This window comes from Corvus brachyrhynchos, unplaced genomic scaffold, assembly GCF_000691975.1.
Source record: "Corvus brachyrhynchos isolate BGI_N302 unplaced genomic scaffold, ASM69197v1 scaffold5, whole genome shotgun sequence".
Classification (NCBI taxonomy): Eukaryota; Metazoa; Chordata; class Aves; order Passeriformes; family Corvidae; genus Corvus; species Corvus brachyrhynchos.
Window position 1 is genome coordinate 8975218 of NW_008238321.1, and position 24694 is coordinate 8999911.

A 24694-nucleotide genomic window follows, 5' to 3' on the forward strand; every position below is an offset into this window, starting at 1 on the left:
TAGAAAAAAAGTCTCTGAAATTTCAAAACATGGTTGTCTTCTCCTTGAGGAGAAAATACAGGGACTCAGGATATCATATACTGATATTAAAAAAAATACTTTATACAAGTCTACTTTATAGTAGGGTCAGAAGACCCTCTCCGTTTATCATCCTTAATGCTTGCAGATTCCTCCTGCCAGCCCTCGTGTCTGTGCCTTTGGATTTGCCAAAACTAAACTGGTGCAAGAAATGAGATTTAGCACCACATTTAATAGCTGGTTTTGTAGCCTGATTGAGTTGGGAGCAGAACTTGGAATGCAGAATGACCTCAGTGGTCCCCATCTCTACCAATCATTGCAGACCAGTAAACATTTGTTCTCCTTGATTACTACCAACCCTACTGGCTCATGTATGGAGCAGGGCATTGGATGCTTTGTCTCCCTCCATTTTCCCAGGATCTGCAGTGGCTTTCCCCTTGCTGTGCTTATGGGCTGGTGTCTGGTGTTTGTGTTGGGGCACTTCTGGACACCACAAGCTTTCCCCCACCTCTGCATGTACCGAGATCAGGCACATCCTTCGTTGCAGCTGATAAAATCTGATGGTGTGCTGTGGCAGAAAATCCCTTCATCTCAGTAGTGCTTTTCTTTTTTCTTGTACCCCTTTTCTGTGTAAATAAAACATCCTTTTTTCTGTAACATATTGGAGAGCACAGTGGCCGAGCCCCCCTCTCTGCTCGGTGCGGGGCCCTCAGACAGGAATTGCAGTCACGCAGCTGTGCAGTGAATATGGAGAGAGTGTTTGGTGTGGTTTGTATTTTGTGGATTATTTTCTCGCTCCTTCTGACCCTACCTCAAATGAAATTCCTGCTCTTCATCCTTCCTCTGGGCTGGGCAATCAGCTGCTACGATCGAGGGCTGTACGAGGCAGTGGTCAGGCATACAAAGCAGTCGCATTAGGACTGAGCAACCAGGACTAATGGGGAGCAAGGCTGGGAGCAGAGACAGAAATATGGCAGAGTAAGATTCATTAGGAATCAGATTCAATAACTGTAAAATGATGAGAAGTTTATGATCAAAGGCTTACTTCGAGCATTTTAATGACATAGTCATTTAATCTGTTTAAAGCAGATAGATAAGGAGTTAAGTGAAATCTACAGCAGCCGCCTTTCTGAGCTGTTTATGAACCTGTTCCAGGCTACAGATCACTGTGAAAGGCACAGGATGGATGCTTGCTGTAGTAATTGAATAGTATATAATGGGCTACCAGGCTTTACAGGCTGATTTACATATGAGGTCGGTAAAACTTAATGCAAACACTTGTGGTTTGTATTATTAGTGTGTGTGGTTCCTCAGCTATTTTTAATGTGCATGCTACTAGCAAGAGTACAGAATGAAGGAAAGAGCAGAGTTATTTAAAAACCTTTCTGTGCCAGGGTATTTAATTCCCAGTGGGTGTATCTCCTCTGGAAGTAACATCAATAAAGGCTGTTGTGGTGACAAGATTCAGATGGGCTCTGACACTCAAACCACCAGGTCATCACCCATAGGAATTATGCATCTGAAAAAACCCAGGAGGATCAAGGAGGCACACAAATTCTTTCCCATCTTTTCCTTCTACTGTTGCACTTTTGCTGCCCTCTGCCCCTCTCTTGGGGACCCTTCATAGTGAATTAACTTCCTTCCCAGCTTTTCTTGACAAACTTAAAAAAATTCTCTTGGGACAGGTGGTGGCACTTTGCTCCCTGTGCCCACAGAGTACAGCTCAAGTCAGTCCCTCATTCTCACAAGCTTTTAGCCACCTGGGCACCACGAGTTACAGCTGGAGTGCTGCATGTGCCTGTGGACTGCACCTTTTTCTGTTTCTCAGGAATTCACTCTCTCCTTCAAAACTCTCCCAACACATGCATGGGTTTATAACAGAGCTTACAGCTCCTACATCCCACGTACTCCTTCCTTGCCTTCGATTAAACCCTTGGTCCCGTGCACACACTGCTGTGGAGAAGCAAGCAGAGGGGGCTCTTTCTCTACTCACAGCTCGAGGCTTGTGGAGCTGCTGGAAGTAAAGTAGTTGCTGCTGCTGCATTGTTTAAGGCCGTGTTACAGCCCCGGCTGCGCGTGATGCAGACTCGGGGTCAGAGCTGGTATCGAGCTGGTGGGGAGCAGGGAGGAGAATTTCCCGGGTCTCCAGGCCATCTTGTTTTCTACTTATACAGAAAGTTGCTGTCCCACAGTGGTATTGATTAGTTTTAAAATAGGGAGGTGATAAATGGAGATTTCAGGTGGTTCTGGTCAATGTGACTGCAAGGGATGGAGCCGTTTAAATCGAGTCTGGAATATCTTACCTTACCTCCTGCTGTTTTTCATAGGAGGGATCTGCTTATGGCTAAGAGGAGAAGTGTGGTCCCATGGAGGGGCCTTCTCAGCTCTGTTCACTTGTGCTTTGCACAGGAACCACCTGCATCCTCTTCCTCCAGCTGCTCTCCCCCACACCAGCTCCCTCTCTGCTGCAGTGTTTGGGATGCCTGTCACAGCTGCTCAAAGGCCGCTGCATGTCTGAGAGACCAGCCAAGGCTGAAGGTTACAAATCCCTTGCAGCATTCCCTGGCAGCCGGGTTATAGATCAGGTTTTAAGCAACCTTGGGTCCACTGTCAATCTGCATGTTCCCGTTTCCTGGAAGAGAATTGGAAAATATTTGTCTGGCTTGAAAATCAGTAGAATTTGTCTTTTAAAATGCTGGCACTAGCAGACAAATCTCTCATTACTCCACTCCCCTGTTGCTCCCCTGTGTCCCTGTGTTTTTTCAGCTACTGTTCTTTCTGAAGACCTTAGAGACTGAGCACTTGAGAGTTCACTTGTAGAAAGTAATATACAAAAACCTGGATTTTAATTCATCTTCTGCCTTCAAGTACCTTGTTCTTTGAGGGTGCCCATTGCACTCTATTTACACATGACTGTTTCAGTGGTGATAATGCTCTGGACTAGCAGCAGCTGCCCAGATGAAGACTGGCAGTGCAGCACAGTGATTTACCCACAGTCAGAGTAGTTTTTCAACCCCAACCCTGTGTCAGGAACACTGGAACAAGTTTGTAATCTCCTGAATGCAAAGGTTGTTTGGTCTCTGCGGTAGCACAAAACCCGTCCCTGACAGAAGCTCAAATCAGCAATAAGGTTGTTGCAAGCAAAAACCTCAGGGCTCAGTCTGTCTTCTTCACTTATTTATAAATATTTGGTCAATTAAGCGTATGTCTGGAAAAGTAAAACCTCCCACATTAATGTTCATGAGGGGCAGAGGCAGGAGGGAAAGCTCAGAAGCAGCGAGAGGAAGATGGTGCCACAGCAGAGTTGAGGATGTGGCTGGGTTGTTGACAGGGCACAAGTCTGGCAGGCAAGAGGAGATGCCACTTCCAACTTTGGTGTGGGTGTGATTGAGTGTAAGTGACTTCTGTGGAATTTGTGGATAACGTCCCTGAAACTTGGTCCCTTGTGCTGGGAAGGAGATGCTCAGGTGGCCACAGCAGTCCCTCTTGGCACAGTGTGGTTTGGAGATCACAGAGGGAGGGAAACAATTCTGAAAAAAAAAGAAGGTTTTGCAGTAACAAATCTCCTTTGAGCATCTATTACACCTGTCCAAATCAACCAGGTTTGGTCCATTGTTGGATTCTGGCACAGTTAAGTTTGTCTGGAGCAGCTCTGGACTTCTTTGGGCACAGCTGACTGATCTTCACAGAGGTTGCATGGACTGCCCAGCCTGGTAACCCAAAACTTGCTGACCATCTCACCTGGCAGAGCAGCACTCCTGGTTCTTTGCCTGGTAGTATTGCATTTTTTTTTCTATAGGAGATGATCTCATTTAACAGCTTTTGGGAGAGGCAAACACATTTGTGTGTGGTTTAACTTTATATACAGGCTGCAGAGCTGCAGTGAAGGCACTGATCAGTTCTTACAGTTGAGATAACATTCAGAAAACAAATTAGAGTTTGCAGTTGGTGCGGATCCAGGCAGAATTCATAAAATTGAATAGTATTTTCAAGTTGAATGTGGACAAACTTATTATGGATCCAGAGAAAGCAGGCATGTATTGAGGTATTAGAGAGATTTGTGATTTTTTTTCTTACTGGTATGGAGAAGCAGCCATATTATGGTCTCCTGTGGGGCTTTTGTAATGTGGGTTAGAATTGCTGGCAGTGGCAAGGAGGTATCTGGGGGGAGCAAAGCCTGAGAGTAGTGGGCTGGGTTTTCTCTGTTGCGGAAGATCAGTGTGCAGCTGGCTGGTGAAGCTGGCTTTCCCAGTGTGTCGGCTCATGATGTTCCAGATCTTTCCTGAGGGCAGAACCATACATTTTTTTCTGTCTGAACCTGTGCTTGAAGCATGTGAGGAACCACAGTGATGTTGTTGCTCCTGTGACATGTGCATGCTGGGGCAGAAATAATACGGGATTACAGGGGGAAATCGTGCTACTTTTCTGCTCCCCTCCCACTCTGCAATCCTTCAAGTGCCTCCCCAAAAGTGCTCAAGACTTCATGTCAGGTGCTGCCTTCAGAGGGCAGCTGTGGGAGGTGGGTGCAGGACTGGTAGCAGGATGTTGAATGGGAATGTGAGAAATAGTTTGTTAAAGCTTTGGCTTTAATGAAGGTGAATACATGTGCAGAATGGTTATTTTACAAAGAATGTGTACACATGTGATCAGGAGGGATGTAGATAGAGGTGTGTTTGTGTTTTGTGACCTGTAGAGCTTTCACATCTCAGTCCATCTTTGTTTTTCTCTTCATCATCTCCCGGAAAAGTAGTTCTTAAACTGACTTCATTCCCCTTAAATCAGGATGGAGACTCCCTAATATAAAGCCTAGGGATCAAGAAAGATGGCAGGTGACAAATCTGTTTCCATTCTCTGATTTTTTGCTCTCTTAATCACCGAATAAGCCTTGTAATTTTCCAATGAGCTGGATTACATCTGTATGGATCAGCATCTGCATATTCAAGTTGTCGTTATGACTGTGAAAAAAGACATTTCCTTTAGGGAAAAAAAGCACAATCTCAGTGGCTGGGTCTTAAGTGTCATTCTGATTTTCCATCACCTGAGGATTTGAGTAGCTCTGCCACTCTGGAATATTGAAATGAACATAGATTTGAAAGTATTTTTATATTTAGAGGCATTGATTCTAATATAATTTCTCTACAAATTAAAACTCTCCTTGAAAAAGATTAAACTGTCAGTGATAACATCTAAGTTCTTGTTATGTCTAAGAGGAATAAATGGTGAAGTTACAGAATTGTCTGGAGGCTTATAAAGTAAGAGGGGGAATTAATGATATGAGAGAGAATGGATAAAAGTATTGGATAACACTTTTTTTGAATTGGAGGAAGTGGAATGAGTTGAATTAAGAGGTTTATGGCCAAAAAGAATACCCATTAGTCTGATATAACACAAAAATGTAGTTTTAAGAGAAATCTGCCCAGCAACTTGTGGTTGCTCCATAGACTCTTTTTAATAAGATATCAAATATTGATTTAAAGACACTAAGTAACAGACAATGTATTGGTTTCCCTGGTTAGCCATCCCTATTAAAAATATATATTATTTCCATTTTGTTGGCTTCACCGTGAAGCGAAGCTATTGGGTTCCCTCTATGCTTTTGTTTGCTACATTAAAGAACCATTTAGTGTCAGATTTCCACCGAAAACCCAAGTCAAATTGCTCCTGCCTTCTCCATAGCAAATGAAATAGTTTGATTTCCATTAATTTCTCAGTGGAAGATGTGCTTTTTCAGACCATGAATCATTCATGGAAATCTTCTCACCACTTTCCTTAATTTTCAACAATGCCCTCATGCCTGCACACCTCACCTTGGTGTGTTATCACTGTAGGGGTCTCGTCAGTGCTGCCTTCAGGGACAATATTGTTTCTTTAGTCCTTCCTACTCAATGATACATAAAGATTCTGGCTGTTCCTTGTTTTTTTTTTTTCCTCCCCACAGCATTAAATTAGAGGTAACCCTTGGTTATTAACTGTGGCCTTCTCACAGACACAGTCTTCCAGAAAGTACCTGCTGTGTTGTGTACCTGAGACTGTTCTGCTCTCTGGGGTCTCTTACGGTGCATTTGAATTCATAGGGAATGATTGTGCCTGGCACAATCAGATTTCTAAGCTATCTTTGTGGGCTTTATGGTTTGCTACAATTCTGCCTTTGTGTTATCTGCATATTTTAGTAAGGTTTTATTATTTTCTTATGTATCTTAGAGAATGTGTGCTGCATACGATCAGCCAAAGAAGCAGCTCTTGTTGGAAGTAACAGGGAAATGTCACTATGAGTTCATCAGCTTTTGGGCCATTTAAAAACTGCCAAAATCAGACTGCAAAGTCTGATTTTGCATCATGCTGGTTTTAAAAGAAAATGCGATTTCGATACCGAGGCAAATACATTACAGAATTCCTATTCTGTTATGTCAACACAGTTATCTTAGTTAACTAGACTTGAAATCGCTTCAAGTCTGTTTGACAAGACCTGTTTTCCATGAAATTGTGTTACTTGCTTTTTCTGATCTTTTCTTCTAATGGAGTTACGTATCAGCCCTGTCTTGTGAGTTAAGGAGATTCAGTTTGCTGCATTCTGGAAGCTTCATGAAAAGCGAACAAGGCAGCAGATAACTCGATCTGTATGAGGCGAGCTGGTTAATCTCATTTTTCAGTCTTCACAGTCTATTCACTGGCCAGCGCTGTCTCATTCCAACTGCAGTAAAACGTGCAGATCAATACTGCCAATGGGTGATTAGCAATTTGCAAACTCCAGTAAGTGAATGCATCCGAGTCAAGGTTTGAAGTTGGAGAAGAAAGTGGAGGAGGAGTGATTGAGTGGGCTGGAATAATGAAAACGGATATTTCCTCTCAAGTGAAATGTAAGCATTGTTGAGCTCTGTTAAGCAAGATGATGGCAGAGATTTGTACTCCTTTCACAGTGATTACAGAAAATAATATTTTTTTCTGAAATCACTGACATCAAATGTGCTTTTCCCTTATCACCCCTCTTGATCTTTTTTTCCTCCACTGTTGACCTGCTGGAGAATAAAAATGTCTAAATTTATGCAACTGAGATTTTTGTCGTTGTTCTTGAGGCCACATTTTGCTTGTTCAGTCAGATGAATTCCAAGGTGCTTGTCTATTCAGTCTCAGTTTCAGGCAGAAAATCCCTGATTTCTGTCAGTATATTCCATACCAAAGACAATTTTGGGGTTCTGCTCATGAAAATAACTCAGAATAAATGCCTTTATCTCCCTTGGAGACCCTATGTACCGCCAAAGAGTGCAGCTGAAGTAGCAGTAATTTTAAGGTATTAAAACTGCATTAAAAACAAAACAGTAACTGAAATGTGGAAAAGGAGCAGGTAATTGCTACAAGGAAAGAAAATTGCATTCTCCCTAGCAAATGTGGTCTCACCCCTGAAAGTCAGGTTGATTGTGTGCTTAAAGATGTCATCTGAAAATCTGTGGTTAGAGAAGTACAGGAAGGCTCTCTTTCAGGTTTGCTCAAATGAAGTTGAGAAGATGCCTTCTCAACTGCAGCCAGGCTGTGTTTCCACGTTATGCATGTGTTGTCTAATTAAAACTTAATGGGAAAGAAGTAACTACTGCAGTGCAGGAGCATGTTGTGGTAGCTGTAGTGTGAGGCTGAGCTGTCCTCTCCTCCCTGCATTGTTACATGAAGGCTGGAGAACTGAGTTCTCACTGAGAAACACTGGAAAAGTAGAATTTCCCCTCATTCACCATTTTCTTTCATAAAAAATGCCGTGATATATGTTGGCAATGAGGAAAGTGATGATAAAAATCAAAGCCTGAGTTTTACGCAGCAGGAAGTACTGTGTTTTGAAGGAGGTTTTGTAGGGTCTTAACAGTTTAGAGATTGACCTGGCAGTCATAATTCTGGAAAAACCTGGCAGTAAAATTTAAAATCATTGCCCCTTCTCATCTCTGTGCAAAATGTGCTGGTTGCTCTCCAGTCCATTAGTGCAGTGACGTAAAACTAGTGAAATAAAATCAAACTGGAGACAGGACAGTTGTATTTCAGACCATTAAGTCATGCACTGTTGTTTGGACAGTTTTGTGTCTACCAAATATATTTCAAGGTAGATTCGAATTGGGTTTGGCTCAACTTTGCAGCAGTCTAAGCCTGAATAAGGAAAATGTGTTGTTGGGGATGAAGTGATGTAAGTCAGGTTTAGCATGTTTGACAGAGACATTTTGCTAATGGGTTGGTGATCCCAGTGTGACTTTTTAAAGCATGTTCCCATATCTTTGGTTCAAATTGCATTTACTTGAAAAGACGTGAATAGTAATTGAAGCTTTGCAGGCAACCAAGAAGTATTTTCCCCCAGGGAAAGCCAAGAAGGTATATTTAAGCAGATGGTTGTGCTGATGGAAGTCCCTGTGTGAACAGTCTCACCCAGCACAGGGGGTATGAAATGTTGGGGGATGTAGTTTATGTCACCTACAGAGATGCAGCTGAAATTGTGAAACCTGTTCTCTTGCCAGAGGTGTTTTTCTCTTTGTCATAGGAGTAGAAGGGTTTAAACTGAAATTTTGCTCCATTGCCAAGGCTCGGGTGGATTCCTTGTGCCATCTGTGGATGGCTGCTCCCTTCTGCTTCATCTTACCCTGTGATGTTACAGCTTGAAATCCCTTTCACAGCCCAGGAATTTATTCCTGTGTGGAGACTTTCTGGGTCTCGTCAGTACAATGGGTAAAGCAAACCCAAGTTACCAGCTCTTGCTTTCTCAGGCCATATGTAACTAGTGAGGGTATTGATTTCGTTTTGATGTGATGCAGTTTATAAATATGCATGAGGATTTAGGGTTATTTAACTGTGCTTTTTAATTCTCCTTGCATTGCTGACTCTTGTAGTCGAAGGTTTCTTTGTATGCACAGCAACCTCTTCCATGACAGCCCTGTTCTGACTGCCTGGGACATCTCTAATGTTTGTTAATCCCAAGTCTGTAGAAACTTTTAATATTCAAGGAATAAAAGGAGACAAAGCGATGCCCTTCTGCATAGGGACCAAGGGAGCGGAGTCCAGCTCCCTGAGGAGCTGGGTGAGGAAACCTGGAGCTAAAATGTAATCATCACAAGGTGGGGAGAAGGAAGGGGATAGAGGAGACCTTTTTCATGCTCCTGGAGAAGGGGAAAAGAGCTCTTTTCATCAGGGATCCTACAACTTGCTTAAATGAAAAAAAATTAACCTGATCAACTGGTGAAAAGGGAGGGAAAACCAAACATTTGTCTAATTGCCCTGAGGAGATAGAAGAGAATGTACCCTCTGAATCGATATTTGGATGTTTTTAGACACTCAGGTCTCTTACTTGAGCAAACAGAGGAGGGTTCTGCCTGCTCAACACATCTAAGGGAACCTGCAGTGGCTCCTGATGTGGTGACTAATGTAGGTAACTACATGGGTAAAAGGATGGTATGTACATGGATACATGTTTTCCTGAGACGTTGGAAGCTTTCTCACTTTTCCCTCTCCCCAATTATCCATTACTAGAGGAATTTCCTCCTGTACCTGATTGGAGGAGTGAGGTGATATTGGAGGTGATATTGGAGAAGATGAGCTCTCCGCAGGGGCAAGACAACCACCACATCACCGTGAAGTGACTGTGACAAAAAGAATAAAACTTGGCAGTTCTGCTGTAGCTGCTCTTCCCCTGGGTGTGTTGCAGGGACATGTTTTGTTTTCCTCCTTTTCCCGTCTGCCTGGCCACAGCAGAAGGCGTGTGGGAGGCGATAACCCCTCACAGGGAGAGGCTGCACTGGAGCTTGTTTAACCTGCAACACATTTGCTGTAAATCCCACTCAGGCACTGCCCAACTGCTCGAGGTGACTGTCAGAAACAAGTCCTCCAAAGCACTTGCGTCTGTCACAGCTTCTGTGTGATGGGAAAGGGAACTTGACTCGCTCTTTGAGTGGAAATGCTTCCAGCTCGAGGCAGGAATCTGTTAATGATGATGGGTTAGCTCAGGGGTGCAGCCAAGGCTGAGAGGGTGCTCATTCATTCACTCAAACACAGTGGGTTTGCTTTGGACCCTGCCAGGTTGGAATTCAATGTGCAAGGACATATAATAGTACTTTTATATGCATTAAATTACAGGATCAAAATGCCCTGGTGCACTTAAAGCCTTTAGGAGATTCAGCATTGCTGCTAAGGCTGTTGTGGTTGACCTCAGCATCCAGCCTGTGCCATGTGTTTGCTGTACCAATACACAACCTGATTGACAGCACTTCTTGTCACTTGTTTTTCAGGCTTTTATATGCTCAGATGAACTTTGATGCTTCCATGTAGGCTTTTACATAATTTTAAATTATGCATCTTTCTTTTTATATCAGATAGTATCTGAAAAAAATACCCGTAGATGTTTTGCTTTTTGCTAATGAGATCCATTAACTGGAAAATCCTATTACATTGCAGTTTCACTCTGCTTTATAAAGTCTTGAAAGCAGGACCTCTGCTGTCATTCTTCATTCTGACTCTTCCCTTCCTGTCTGGAATACTGAGGGTCCTGGTCTAGCACAGCCAATTTGCATTGCTTCTCTCCTCTGGGATCTCCCCTTGAAATCCCATCTGAATTCATTCCAAAGTAGATCTTTAGCAGGAAATACAGAATTTGGAGGCATCAAAGCAAGATTTATAGAGCATTGTCAGGAGGGGAAAGCTTTGAGTGGCTGAATATCTGGATTGGAGTGAATACTACAAAAAAACTTCAAGTATCTCCTGTCTTTCTGGTCTACTGAACAGTGACTGTATGTGCACATTGCAGAATGAAAAAGAGAGCAGCAAAGAAATAGTTAAATTTTTTGGCAAACTGTGTGTACTTCTCTTGAAAACTTAGATTTAGTCTGACACCTCTCAACAATATTCTCAACCAAAGTTACTTCATTTGTATGGGAAAGTTGATAGAATGTTTTTTTGAAATTCAGATCTGTGGGAGCCAGCATTTCTCACCATATAAAGTTAAGACTTATCTCTGAAAAAGAATGTTTATAACTTGCACTATAAGCTCTTTGGGGCTGTTTTCAGAACCTATGTGCTTTTTATTTTCAGTGTCTTTATCAGAGGTTTTTGAACCAGCACAGGTCTCCTCTGCATGCTTCTAGACTGTAAATAATAGCAACTCTTTATGGACTTTGTTCTCAGGAAAGACAGGAATCCTTGACTTGAAAAAACAAGTGTAGAAACCCTGGAATTCAAGTCTCTAGGTGGTAACAAACCATCCTAGAGCAGCCTATGATTTTCTTCCATTTCAGTAAAAAGAAGAGCAGCAATTGAAAAGGACAGTGAACATTTGGATGCATTTTTTCTTTTAGATTATCCCAGCTTCATGCCATTCCATGTCTGTCCTGACTCTTAACCTTCTTGTCACGTTTGTTTGCATCCCAGACCTCATCTGACTGCCTCACTCAATGCAAATTACAGTCTTGCATCCTCCGGGGAACAACACGTTTGAAAGAGGTATAGAAAACAGATCTCCTTTTAAAACTGTACCTGAAGGGCTTCAGCACCACTGCTAAGACATTTGATTTTATTACTCCTATTGTAGCAGTGTCCAGAATGTGTTACATGCTGTACCTGAAGATATGGTCTGGTGTTAGAACAGCGTGATTAGGGTGATTAGAGCTTTTTTGTCTGAGATACAGCCTAACTCCAGCCACCTCCCTGTCTCATTGCTAATTTGCTGTAGATGCTGCGGTGAAAGAGGCCATAGGGAGGAATATCAATGAGTATGGATAGTGTGGAGGATCTGCTTAGGAAGGAAGAGGAAAAACCCCTGTAGAAGCCTTTGTGGGGGGAGCAGGTGATGCAGGCGTTGCAGGTGCCATTGCTGATGGAGGGGGGAAGGTGATGTGGGATTACTCACTGCTCCTGAGGGCAAGGATGTGGAATCTGTGCTGGTGGAGGAGTTACTGGGGATGAAGAGGCATAACTCAGGCTAACACAGAGTGTCTTCGGTGTTCTGGAGATGACTGATGTGGGTGTTCAGGAGGCCAGAGGTGAAAGGTTGCCTGAATCAAGGTGTATGGACGAGAGGTCACATCACCTGGGCAAGGGGAAAGATCTTCCTCTTTTGCAGAAGAAGTAGCAGGCGTTGTCCTAAGAACTGGCTAAGAGAAGGATGGAAAGGTTGCCCAAGTGAATTTCTGCTGCCAAGTTTCAGCGTTGTGTGTGTGCAGACGGACACAAAAAAAGATGGAGAGAGAAAAAAGGTAGAGAAGCGGCATGAGACCTGGTGGGAACAAATGAGCCTTTTCCCAACATCCAGCACCTTCTGTTTTTCTTTTCCTCCCCCCCCCAACTGTTTCTGATGTCAAGCATGCACATACTGGCAAAGCTACGAGGAGCAGGTGGTGATTGTTGCTTATTTGCTAGCTTGCTTTGTCTCATCTTTGCAATCCATTTTTGTTAATACAGCTCTTGTTCCACAGGCTTTAAAGATCCCTTGGTGTGGTTATCTTGTGTGACAGAGAGAGCTGGGGCGGATGAGTGTGCTGTGCTTTGTGCACTGGGTACAGAGGGAATTCTTTGGGATGCAGTTTACTTTGGGTATTACTCTAATCACTTTAACAAGCCTGAGCAAAGAAACAAAAAGAACAAACCCAAGAAACCGAATTTCCATTAAAATGGCATTTCCTGAGGTAGGATTAAGCTTTCTGAGGCTGCCTTGTACTGGGTACAGAAATGCCTCCAATAGGCTTTTGTATGAGCGAGTTGAGTAACCAATTTTTTTTTTTTTTTTTTTTTTTTTTTTAGAGCTGTTAAAGTTAAAATAAAATTTAGGTAGATCAGGAGAAGCTGCTCACCTGAATAGCTAGGCAGACTCTAGCTAATAAGCTACTGCAGCAAGAGCTGTAGTTGTTGGGGACCTTGCACATGCCTTTCAGGTGATAACTTCCAATTTTGCCTTCCCGCTGTTTTTTTGTTCTCCATCTTTGAGTGAAATTTCCAACGGGTATTGATGCAGGACTAACAGCAGACAATTCTTGACATAAATGCTGAGCCATTAACTGTAAGCTGAAGATAAACATGTTCAAAGACTACTTCTAATGATATGTGACTTCTCTGATTTCATAACGCAGTGGAAGCAACGGGGTGTTCATTAGCTGTGTGCAAAGCCCGTGTGGCTGTGTTTACCCACAAATATCACGTTTGCAGGGAAGCCAAACAGTCATTCCAGAAACCCCAAGCCTTGGGAAAGGCAAGCTTGAGCTGTGTAAAGGATCCCTGGTCAGGAGGAGGCACTGAATCCCAGGAATAAACCTGCAGGTTCCCAAAAGCAGTGTCAGCTCTTCTAGCATCAGAAACCTGGATTTTGCAAGAATTCAGTAGCTGGAGCCTGACACAGTGAAAGACCAGCCAGAAACCTTGAGTAACATTTTGTCACATTTTGTCACATTTTGTCCTATCTTTGGAGGATTCAGGATGTGCCACCTCTGTTTTAGACCAGGATTTACCTAAGTGTACCACCAGGCTGTGCCAGCAGTGAGGTAGCATCCTCTGCTCAAGAGTTCAGAAGTTCAGTTTTGGACACTGACCACCTGCATATACCTGATGATCTGCTGTGTGTTAGTGTTTACAATTTAAGCTACTCTTTTGCCTACAAGAGGCAGTAAATGGAAGCAAGAGCATTCCCCATTTAATATAAACCAGCTGCCAGTTGGATGCTTTTCAAGCACATCCCTTCCATCATCCCCCATCTGATGCTTTACGTTTTATATCTGTACATAAGAAACTTTCCCATCTGTCTCCTACAGCTAGATGCAGTCTTTATTTTGAATATTCTTCCAAGGTAACTACTGACCCATTTAAAGCTGATACAATCTACTAAGCTCCTTAAATCATTTCTATTTAAGTTCTCCAGTACTGAATAACGTGTCCTAGTCCAGAAACCTTGGAGATTTCTCTCTTAAGAAGTTGGCATGGGAAGAAATTCCTTAGCTCAGGAGGCAGCAGTGTTTGGGTGGCTCTCACCGTGCGTGAGAGTCACGTCAGGAGGAAATGGTCCTTTCCTTGAAGAGCTTCCAATTGCCAGCCTTTTCTCAGCAGGGCCAAGCACAAGCTGTTGTATTGCCAGCCAGCAGCGATTAAGCTCAGCTGTCCATATGCTCCACCAGAATTTATTGTGCTGCTCAGAAATCACAGTCTTTTAAGGCTGATAGATACCAGGACTATGAAGAAATGAGGCACTTAAGTGCATGTCAGCCCCATCTATGGGTTTTGATGATTTTGCTTGCCAAAGCATTAAACAGAAGGAGCCTGTGAGGATGTGAAGTCAGCTGAAAATCCTTCACAGTGCCTGCTGACATTGTATCCTGACAGTGACGGCCTTTTGGGGATGTATGGACTTCTTTAATTTCATTAGTGATGTTAGGTAAATATATTCACACTAATGGAGACTATTCCCTTTGCTACCAGCTCTACCTTCTGATCAGAAATACCTGCAGCAGATGAATAGACCTTAAGTGGAGTTGTTAAGCACTGAACGTTTCTTCAAATGTAAAGTGGTCCACATGGTTTTAAGTACTTTATTCTTACCTGAGTGCCTGTGAAAGTGAGTGGAGTAGAGAGAAAAGCTTTTATAGCTCCTGGAGAAAGACATCGCTGAATTGGGACTGTGCAGTTTTCAAACAACCAGGAGGCGAGATGCCAAAAGAAGTTCATCCCTTTTCAAGGTGCTGTCACTGGCAGCTTTCATTGTTCTTCTAAACAACTCCTCTTCTAAAGGAAAAGTTTCTGTTTTTCAGAGATTAAAGCAGTCCTGTCTTCATTCATTGCTTTGGCACTTGACTGATTCTTCCCTAATGGGCAGATTACTTAGGAAGTTTTTGAGCTGTAATTTCAACACGTAGACCAACATGCTGACTGTTTGACAATAATATAGTTTTGAAAAATGACACAAAGTATCAGCACAATTATCTCCCCGGGGTGGTTTTTTTTCAAGCTGGAAGATGGAAGTGAGTAGGGAGGCAGCAGCATCTGACTTGAGCTTGTACCTCGGTTCTAAATGACAAATTGGCTCTGTTGCAAATTCTTTTTTCCATAGTCTTTTGTCAGAAAGTTTATTGATATCCAGTCTTACTAAATAGTTCTGCCAGAGTGTGCTTGGAACATGTTGCATTAAGCCAATATTTGTGTGTGGCATCTGCAGTGTCTGTCTCAAAGAGTGACTGCACAGTTGGGACAGCAACAATGGGGTGGTCCATGAGAGAGTTTTCCTTGTGCATACCCCGAGGCATGTGTCTGGAAGACTGAGGATATTGCATCAAAACAACATTATTTCACCAACTGTGAAGCGTATTAACACGTGGAATCAACAAATCATCTCTATAAAGTCTCCAGTGCCCTTTTGAGAGCCAAAAAAAAAAAGGATTTTCTGCCTTAAGCACCAAATCAGCTGGTTAACATCTTGCTTTCCAGGAATGAGTCATTCACTTTTTTAAGTGCCAACCAGGCTTGGTTGCATTCAATCAAGGTATGTATTGCTTCCCCCTAAATTGAAGCTCTGTGTGCATTTTTCTGACAGATCTGAATTACTCGTTCAATGTTACTCCTCAAGAGAAGAATCAATGAACGCCAGCAGCTCTCTCTAGTCCAAGTCATTTGCTCTTCAGAATCTCTACAATTTTTGGTTTTTAAGGTATTGGGGAAAACAGGGGTAAAGAGAGGATGCTGCTGAGAAACTGGCAGTAATGTGTTATCTTTGCTCTCTGAGGCACTGGCCATGATGTGCTGATGAGCAAAGCAAGCTACCAAGTTACTGCTGAATGAGCCAGGGAAGGGATGGCTTTCCAACAGAGCTCTGTAGGTCACACATCGATTGCATCCCCCAAATGTCCCATATTTCCATATAAAGGCACCGTGAGCTTAAGTGGATTTGGTCAAACCTCACATTCAGGCCAAGTTTCCAAACCTGCAGCACGATTTTCACACTTCTCGGAGAAACCAGGGATACATTACTGTTTGTTACAAGATGCTTTTTAACTCTGCTAAGCAATACCTCCTTGCATGTGTTGGTTCAGCACAGAAGCAGCATCTGGAGCTGTGCCTGGACAGCTGTTTGGGGAGTCCCAGCTCCTGTTCAAGGAACATGGCTGTGTCTTCTGTGCCCACCTTTCAAATGCCACTGTTTGGTCTTCCTCTTCAATCACCCAAGATTAGAAATTATTTTCTAAATGGGCAAATCTGTTTTAAGTCTTCTCTCCCAGTGCCTGAAACACCATTTTCCAGGCTTCTGCTGCACAACCAAAAGGACAAAATTATGATCAGTAAGACTGATTTATTGTAGATGGAACTGCAGTTGACAGAGGAAAAACAGCAATTTACATTTTCCAGAGCTAAAGGGATTCCAGGAGGATGTTGTTTGCTTTCTTCAGTCCCTGATTTCCTACCAGCATTAGGGTTTCATGTCTTTCAGATGCTACTGAGGTTTTAATGCTGCTTTGCTGTCTGTTATATTTAGCAGTTTCCAGCCGTGGCTCTTCATAGAGCCAAGCCTAAACCACTCATTTTCACGACACAAAGTCACCCCCAACCTTTAGAAATTTGGAGGAACACTCCAAATGATCCAAGTTGCGATACTGGTTTGACTTTCTGTATTACCTACACATGAGACCCAGCCCTTTCATCAGGCACTGCCTCTGGTCTGCACCGTTTCCATGGAAAGCTTCCTGCATTTATTTGAAATCCCAGAGAGTGCCAGTAAATTTCCTGGAGACTTAAGCAACGCTCTGCTTGGTACAACTGTGAGGTGGCAGCATGGTCTGGTGGTGAGGAGGGGCAGCTCTGAAGATGTGTTTTCTTTTCTGCCACGGTACTGCTGAGGAATCTGGAACTGGAGACTGCATCTTTCCATGCCTGCACTCCCCTCACACACTGCATCTTCAGGCTTTGCTGTCTGCTTTTTGGGCTTTAGGTGGTAGTTCCCTGTAGGGTTCGTACAGGGCCTGGCATGCTGGGATCCCTGTCTCACTTGGTTTCTTTTAGGCATGGCTGTAATACAAACCAGCTGCACTAATATTTTAGCTGTAGGGAGAAATGTACTGGTTTGATGTGTGCTGTGTAGAAGAAAGAGAAAGCTACTGCCCCTAGCCCAAAAATGTGAGTAGCATAGCAAATATGTTAGTGATCTTCCAGAAATGTTAAATGAGATGGATTCTGCCACTGCCTTCGTCACACTGTGGGCTTTTAAGAGATTCTCTTGTCTGGGTGAAGCTTCAGACTGATGTGCTGAGGAGAGCTGGTGAGCCCTGAAAATAAGTCTGAGTCCTGGTGATGAGTTTTAGAGCATGGTTTTTCAAGGGGGGCATGTTATGAAAGGAGAGGATAAATGGTCTGAAAGATCTGTAGGAGCCAAAGCACTGCAGCTGCATGGCAGGGCTTTATAGAAAGGCCAGATAGGTGACAGAAAAGAGTAAATAACCTGCAGAATAAACAGTCTGGTGCAGTGTGGGTTACAGCAGCTCCAGCAGGGAGGTAGCAGCAGTCTCCAGGTGTGCATGGCTTTCCTCACACAGGGATCCTGCTGCTGTGTCTGCAGCAATGGTGGTTCCTGCACTGGAGCTGGAATGGTGCTGGCAGCCAGGATGAGGAGCTGCGAGCTCTGCCTGACCTTGGCAAGGGAGACAGGGCCAGAGCCCTTCCCAGCTGGTCAGGAGCACCAGCAGCTGCCCAGGGAGAACTGGGAGGCACAGCTGACACATCTTTGCCAGCCAGAGTAAAACCTGTTACAATCTTTGGAGTTGAATCTCTTGCTTTGAAAAAAAAAAACAACACAAACATGAGAGTGAGGAGTGCCCTGACCTGTCTGGAGGAGCCCTGAAGTGCAAATAGCACGAGAAGGTAAAGAGCTGGCTACAGAACAGGTTTGTAAATGCCAGTGTGTGCTGGGGAGAATATATCTAATAGCTGGGGCTGCAGCTGTTTCGTTCTTCCTCTTGTTTGACATCTCAAAGATGCTGCTTGTGTCCTTCAACTCTCACCTGAATTTCTCTTGGTCAAGGCTGTTGGTGGGATTATTTCTTCTTTTGGTCCCAATTGCCTCACTGGCAATTAGGGGAGGTTTGTCTCAGCCACGCCACAGAAATGGGATCACAAAGCCCTGTTGCTGAGGGGCTGCAGGACAGTGCTGCCCTCCCAGGTGTTCCTGAGGTCACTGAAGTGAGGCTGGGGCAGTGGGAAACATTCCTCACTCGTTCAGTGCATGGCCAAGGGTTGGGACACCGCCTACACATTCCTCACTCGCTCAGTGCATGGCCAAGGGTTGGGACACCGCCTACTCGACTGTGGGCAATGCAAGCAGCTGGGAAGGGTACCTGAGGTTTCCATGCCTGAGTTTTCCCAGCTCTCTGGAGTGAGCTCTTGGACCAGGGCAGACCTCTGGGGGTTTCTCCCACCCCTTCTTGGCCTGGGACATACAAATGTGGTCTCCTTTCTCTGTAACTTGCACTTAAACTGTGGAATAATTACTCTCTCCTACCCAGATGCACAGCTGTGGTCAAACTGGTTTCTCAGAGTAGCTATGAGGAACCACCACACCCCTCTTGTTTTTTTTTTTTTTTTCTTCCTCTGGGAAGAAAAGCCCAGAAGAGCATTTTTGACCACAATCATAGAAGCTGCTGTTTTGTGAGAGCCCACAAATTTGTCCATGCTCTCCAGCACTCTTCCAGCAACCAGAGATGCAGGAAGATGCTCGCATATCCTGCCCTGGCACAGCCCAGTTATGGAGCTGTTGTCCTTGAATTTGTCAAACCCATTTTGGAAGCAGTTTTGTGTCTGCTGCCAGGCTCTGGGGCAGTGTTTCAGCAGTTCACTGCCTGATGAGGAGCTTCACAGTAATAGAGTGTGTTTTCAATAAAAGATGTTTGGGAGAGGGATCTTCTGGATTCTCTTACCAGCAATGACCAGCAATGCAGGATGAGGTCGCTCAGTCTCTGCTCTGGTTTGCATGGGAAAAACTCACATAAAGTTCTAGCACGTCTTTAATGAAAATGAAATGATAAAATTGGGATAATACCTACCTCATGCTGCTCTTGAGGGTTAATTAATGTTTACAAAATCACTTTAGGCCCTGAGATTTAATTGAAGGAAAAATATTACCATATAAAATAGCTTTTTATGCAGGCACTGCTATAGGGTTTCAGCTGGGCAGAGTGCCGTGGCAGCCAGTGTTAGCACATGTTTTATGACATTTATGGTTGTGAGGCTTCCTGTAGTTTATATAAAAATTGTCTCTTTGAAATCACAAATGAAACATCAGTGTTTTCCTCTCGCTTTGAAAGAATATTAATTTACCATCTTAGGGCTTGACTGACTATTTAAACTGCTGTAAATACAACTTCCTTTGAGAAAAAAAGAATGGAATATCTGTTCCCTTGCTTGGGATGAGCTGATATGACTTGCTAGCGACTCCATCTTTGGATGCCATGGATGCTGCTGGCTCAGATGAGCAATAAATCAGGCTGGCACTGGGTGTCCTGAAGTAGTTTAAGGGTGTATTTGGGTGTTCATTATAATCTCCTGCTATCAAGAGATTTTAAATACAGCTATAAAACTTCATTTCTGGAGTTAAATTTAAGTGTGGAAAAAATTAAGTGTGGAAGTATCAGCCAGGGAGCAAGTTCTGTTAAGTGGGGTGTTTCTGTGATTTTGTTTCTGGATTTTTATTTTTGTTTGTTGTTTCTTTGCCTTGTTTCAGGGTTTTTTTTAAAGATGGAGTAGCAAGAGAAGGAGAAACAACACTGGGTTTGGCTGCCTTCAGCTGTTGTACTAAAACCTTGTCACTGCATAAATGTCACCTTTTTTCCTGCTGTAACATCTTTTGATTTCACAGGGTGGTACAGGTTGGGTGGGCTTAGGGGTTGGATTAGTTACTCAATGTGCTTCTGGTTTTTTTCTGCCACCCAGGGTGACTACGACCCCAGCAGAACCAAAGTTCTCCATTTCAGCATGAACCCAATGAGTTTGGCCAAGCAGCAGCGCAAGGAGGAGCAGCAGCAGCTGCAGGAGGAGTGTGAAAGGCTGCGGGAGCTCGTGAGGGTGCTCGAAGGAGGCGGCTCCATCTCTGGGAATCTGGAAGGAGTCGGGGGTTTTCAGTCCCCACAAGAAATTGCAGGTAGGCTGCTGGCTCCTGGTGCTGGGGATGCATTTATTCATCCGTGTTGCCAGAGGAACTGACTGCAGAAGCAGATGGAGGCATTGCAGACAGTGTGCTTGATGGAGTGGTTGTGTGGAAAATGAACAAAGCTGGGTTGATGCAGGAGAGAGTGAATGTGTGGTGGCAATCCTGTGGCTGTATGGTAGAGGGTGGGTGGTAAGGCTAAATAATAATAATTCATATCATTTTCTCATGATAAATGAAATACCAATACAACAGCCTTCATAGGCTGGTGCTGCCGACAGAGTGAAAGGAAATATTTCCTTCCTTTCAGGGCTGGTTTAGCCCTTGAGGTAGTACAGACAGCAGGAAATAACTTTCGTAGCTGCAGGGAAGCAAGTGGTTGAAATCTTTTCAGACCTGGCTTAAAACAAATTAATATTGTTTATCAGTGTATATGTGCCCCATTAATCACAGCTACATTCAATACTCCGTGAAAGCAGAGTACATCTTTCACCGAGCTAAATACGTTTCACAGAATCTGTGGCACTCCTGTACAGTCTGTCTTCCCTTCACATACCTGAGTGAGATGACTTTTTAGCACAGTTACCCCAAAAATCAACACCTCCAGACATACTCTCAGACTCTGAAAATCGAGGTAAGGATATCAATAGCCTGACCCATTGCCTGCAACACTGCAAGGAATCAGGCAGAATTGAGTTTAGCTGAAGAGCCCAGGAGAACTTACTGCTGTAACTCTGTCATGCCCTCAAAACAATTTGTTAGAGAAGAGAAAAATAAAAGAGAACTGAAGGTCCGTGTGGAGCTAACCTGGTGTGTTCCAACTGCACGTACATGGTCAGTGTCTGGAGGTCAGGATCCTCCCTCATATGAGGCTGAGAGAACAGAGCTTTTCCCAAAGGAAATGAGTGCTGGAAACTTCAGACCCACAAAAGGGCAGAGCCCTGGTTTAAAGAAAATGCACAGAAGAAGCCATCTTTCTTTGTTATAAAACCAGAATTCTCGGGAAGTAGCTTGTCTGTTTTCCCATCGCTCAAACAATGGCACTTTATTACTGCCGGGAATGTGTTTGTTCCAGCATCTCATAGTGGATTATGGTACTATATAGCCTTAAAAATATGATGGTGAGAAGTGCAGATGGGGTGGTTTATAAACTGAAGAGCTCACTGGATGTCATGAGTAAGTGACAGTTCTGTCACTGCTGTTAGTGGGTGCTCTAACAGATGCACAAGCATGAAACGCTTGGCAAACATTTAAAAAGACCATTATCTGTAGGAGCTTCCAGTCTCAGACCCCCACTGAGCAGTTCTTGGGGCTAGTTCTTGCATTGCAATTTGAATTCAAAATGCACCAGGTTCTAGGGGCTGAAATTGCAGTGCCCTTGTCTGTCCTCCTGTCCCCGAGTACCAGGCACATCTGATGCTGCAGGTCCAGGGGGCTGACAGGGCCCCACGAGCCCGGGGAGGGCAGGGGCAGAGAGGCTGCAGAGGTGAGGTCAGCCCTGTGTCTCTGTCACTGATGAATGAACCTCTGGGGTATCATCTGTGGTAATTAGACCATCTCTTCTGGGGGAATGTGTTCCTCACGTGTGCCTCCTGTGATGTGTTAGTCAGAATTATCATTCTGCTGCCTTTCCATGCAGTTGCTTTTAGCTGTTTGTGAGGTGCCTCTGTGCTGGGACGTTACCAGGTTTGTCGTTAGCTCAGAAGGGATGCATTTTTAAAGTTGTTTTCTCTTCTGCCTTTGATTCCAACAGGAAAGCAAACAGCTCAGGGTGTTTCAGGGTGTTTCCAGCCTCATGTATGTGATGCTTTTTTTTTTTTTTTCCTTTTACCCCAGTCCCAAGCTACATCATTCTGACTTCTGGTGACCAGCTCAGGTGGAAGAGAGAATCAGGTGCAGAACTTAGAAGGGTGGGAAGTACTTCATTGTTGTTTAGCGCAGTCACAGGAGGGCCCTTTGGATTCTCAGAGTGCCTATAAGTGCATCTGGAAGTGGTTCTTGTAAACAAAATGGGGAAAAGCTGTTGTTTAAGGATGGAGCAACCCTGTGGATGACTCTCTTTGAGAACAGGGTGAAGGTATAGGATGCCAGGTTATATGGAAAGATCTTGGGCACTCTTTCTTGTATTTCACGTGCTTGTATGCATCACTGTCATGCACAGGGCAAATTGCCATAAATACACCTAAACTCTCATTTCTGCTGTGAGAGCATTCAGCAGCATGGTCAGAGCATGGGGACTGCAAATACTGGGATGTGAAGAGATGCTGAGGATGTTACAGTGCTGACCACAAGGTTACTGGGTTATTCTGAGCTGGCTTTAAATTGGCCAGTTGAATGCCAGATTTGGCCTCCTTGCTGGAGCAGGGAGAGCTCCTGGTGGGTTTGGGGGCAGCTGATCAAGTGTGCTGTGCAAGCTGCATCCATTTCTGCATTGACTCCATCCTGCATCTGCAGTATGGATACAGCAGCTGTTCAGCAGTGGCTTAACAGCATGGATTCGTGTGGCCAGAAAGCTCACGCCGTCTCCCTCTGGGTAAGACATGGAAGATCCAGCTTTTGCTGTTTTCTTAGCTCTGCCCACAGGAACAGCTGCCACATGCCTTCTGCTTCAGTGTATTTTCAAGGTGTGAAGTGGGGAGCGTGTGGCAGAAACTCCCTCTGCTCTGTTTGTCACTGTGCAATTGGCTACCCCGGGAGGGAGGTTTGTTGTGCATGATGAGGGAGTGGATTTCAGTGAGTTTTGTGAAGCTGTTTCTGTACAAAAATAACAAGAATTGGAGTTCTTCTTGCACCCCTTTCTGCCAGCTGCAGTCCCCATCTGTCTGTTTATCCAGCTCATTCGTGTGACACACGCAAGAGGCAAATTCAGTTCTCAGAGCTTTTGAGGTGGGAGGTCCCTGGTGTCAGAGTAGAATGGGATGAAGAGAGAGCAAGGACAGAGTAGGAAGAGTGTGGATAAAAGCTGGGAGGACAACAAAGGTCATATGTAAGTTTGCATTTTGCCTTTAGACAGATAGAGGTAAATGTAAGATTTTATTGTCCTGTTTTGCCATATAACCTGACTGGATGGTTGGTGAGGAGGGATTTGGATGGCCTCCAGCCAGCCAGGTTTGCTGCGTTCAGCAAGCTCATGTGATATGCAACAGCTATGCTTATGGTTCACAGAATTATAATTATACCAACCAAAAAAAGGCATTAAGGACAATGATGTTGATGATTTTGATAATAATGTGTTGGCCATTGTTAAATCCCTTCACTGGATTGGAGTGCAGCACATTCTTTCTGATCATATTTCCGACTCCTGCGTAGGTAATAAGAAAATTATTACTGTGGACGTTAAAGCTCATTAAATGTGACTCTATTAAAAATCAAGGTTATGCTGGACTTTAAATCTCTTTGAGCATAACTGCTGGAGGCTGCAGCACAGCCTGGCAACTTGCCATGTGGTTCAGTGGTCCTTTCCTCTCGTTGATGCCGTAATAGCCTCTGTTCAGACGGGGACCGATGGAGAGCTGTAACAACATCCCGTCCTTTTCCAACATACAGATTGGCAGTGCAGGCTCGTGGGCTGTTAACGGGGGCAGGGCCGTGGCCACCGCCCTCGGGGCGTGGGCTGGACCTCTGTGGGTGTTGTGTTCCTCTGCTGGGTTGTGTAAGGGCAGGGAGCACCAAGGTCAGATAGCCATCTGGGGAGGGGCTCCGAGTCCTCCTGCCTCGGAAACAGGGAGCACAGATTGTGACAGCTTTGGGAAGGTGGTGCAGGGCATTGCTGCACAGATTTGAAATCTGTTCCAGTTCTGCATTTCCCTTTCCCGTGCTCTTCACACCTTCCCCCCACTGCCCCTTCTGTGTTTCAGTCTACATCTTTTTTTCTTCCATCTCCATAGCTTTTCCTACTTTTTCCTGTTTCTCTCCAGGCCATTTCTGTTTAGATCTTCGTTTTTTTTGCCTTGTGGGGTCCTGGTGGATATCCTGAACTCTGGCACTGCTAGAGATGGATTTGGGTCTTCATTGCAAGCGAATATGTAGGTGGCAGCTAATGGGAAGCTGACAGAAGTAATGACTTGTAGCAAAGCACAGGTGAAAATGAGAGACAATGCTTCAGGTACTCCTTATCTCCATTTGTGTTCTTATCTTAAAGGTAGTGTATCTGGAGGTAGGAATGGATCACCCATGGAAGCTGGTTCCTTACTAAAAGAATGCAGCAATGCAAATTTTCCATGAGCTCTCACGATTTATTGCTATCCCGTAGCTACACTGGAGCATTCCCTTCTTCATGCAGCTTCTCCCTGTGAGAAAGAGGAAAAGTGCTTTTAATATTCTTTCTGGAGAGAGAGAGGCTGGCACCCCTACCAGGAAGGAAGATGGGGAAATCAACTCTGATTTCAGCCATCTGTGGAGAGCATTGGAACTATTTTCCCGACCATAATCCCACCAAAAAGGAAAGCTGTTCATCCATCTCAATGGTTTCAGTGTCCTTTTCCCCTTGTTAGGGAAAAAGTAGGAAAAGGGGGTCCTTGGTGAAGGACTGGGGAATCTCTCTCTGAGGCAGGTGTTTGGCCC

The 24694-nt window shown here is 44.2% G+C and overlaps 1 protein-coding gene across 1 annotated transcript in view; it reads left to right on the plus strand.

The window, feature by feature from the left end:
• Positions 1-24694, plus strand: part of MAD1L1 (MAD1 mitotic arrest deficient like 1) — a 350530-nt gene that overhangs the window by 207638 nt on the left and 118198 nt on the right. Inside the window, exon 16 of the mRNA XM_008633475.2 lies at positions 19918-20125. Within this exon, the coding sequence (XP_008631697.1) occupies positions 19918-20125 (208 nt within the window). The remainder of the gene's footprint in view (positions 1-19917; positions 20126-24694) is intronic.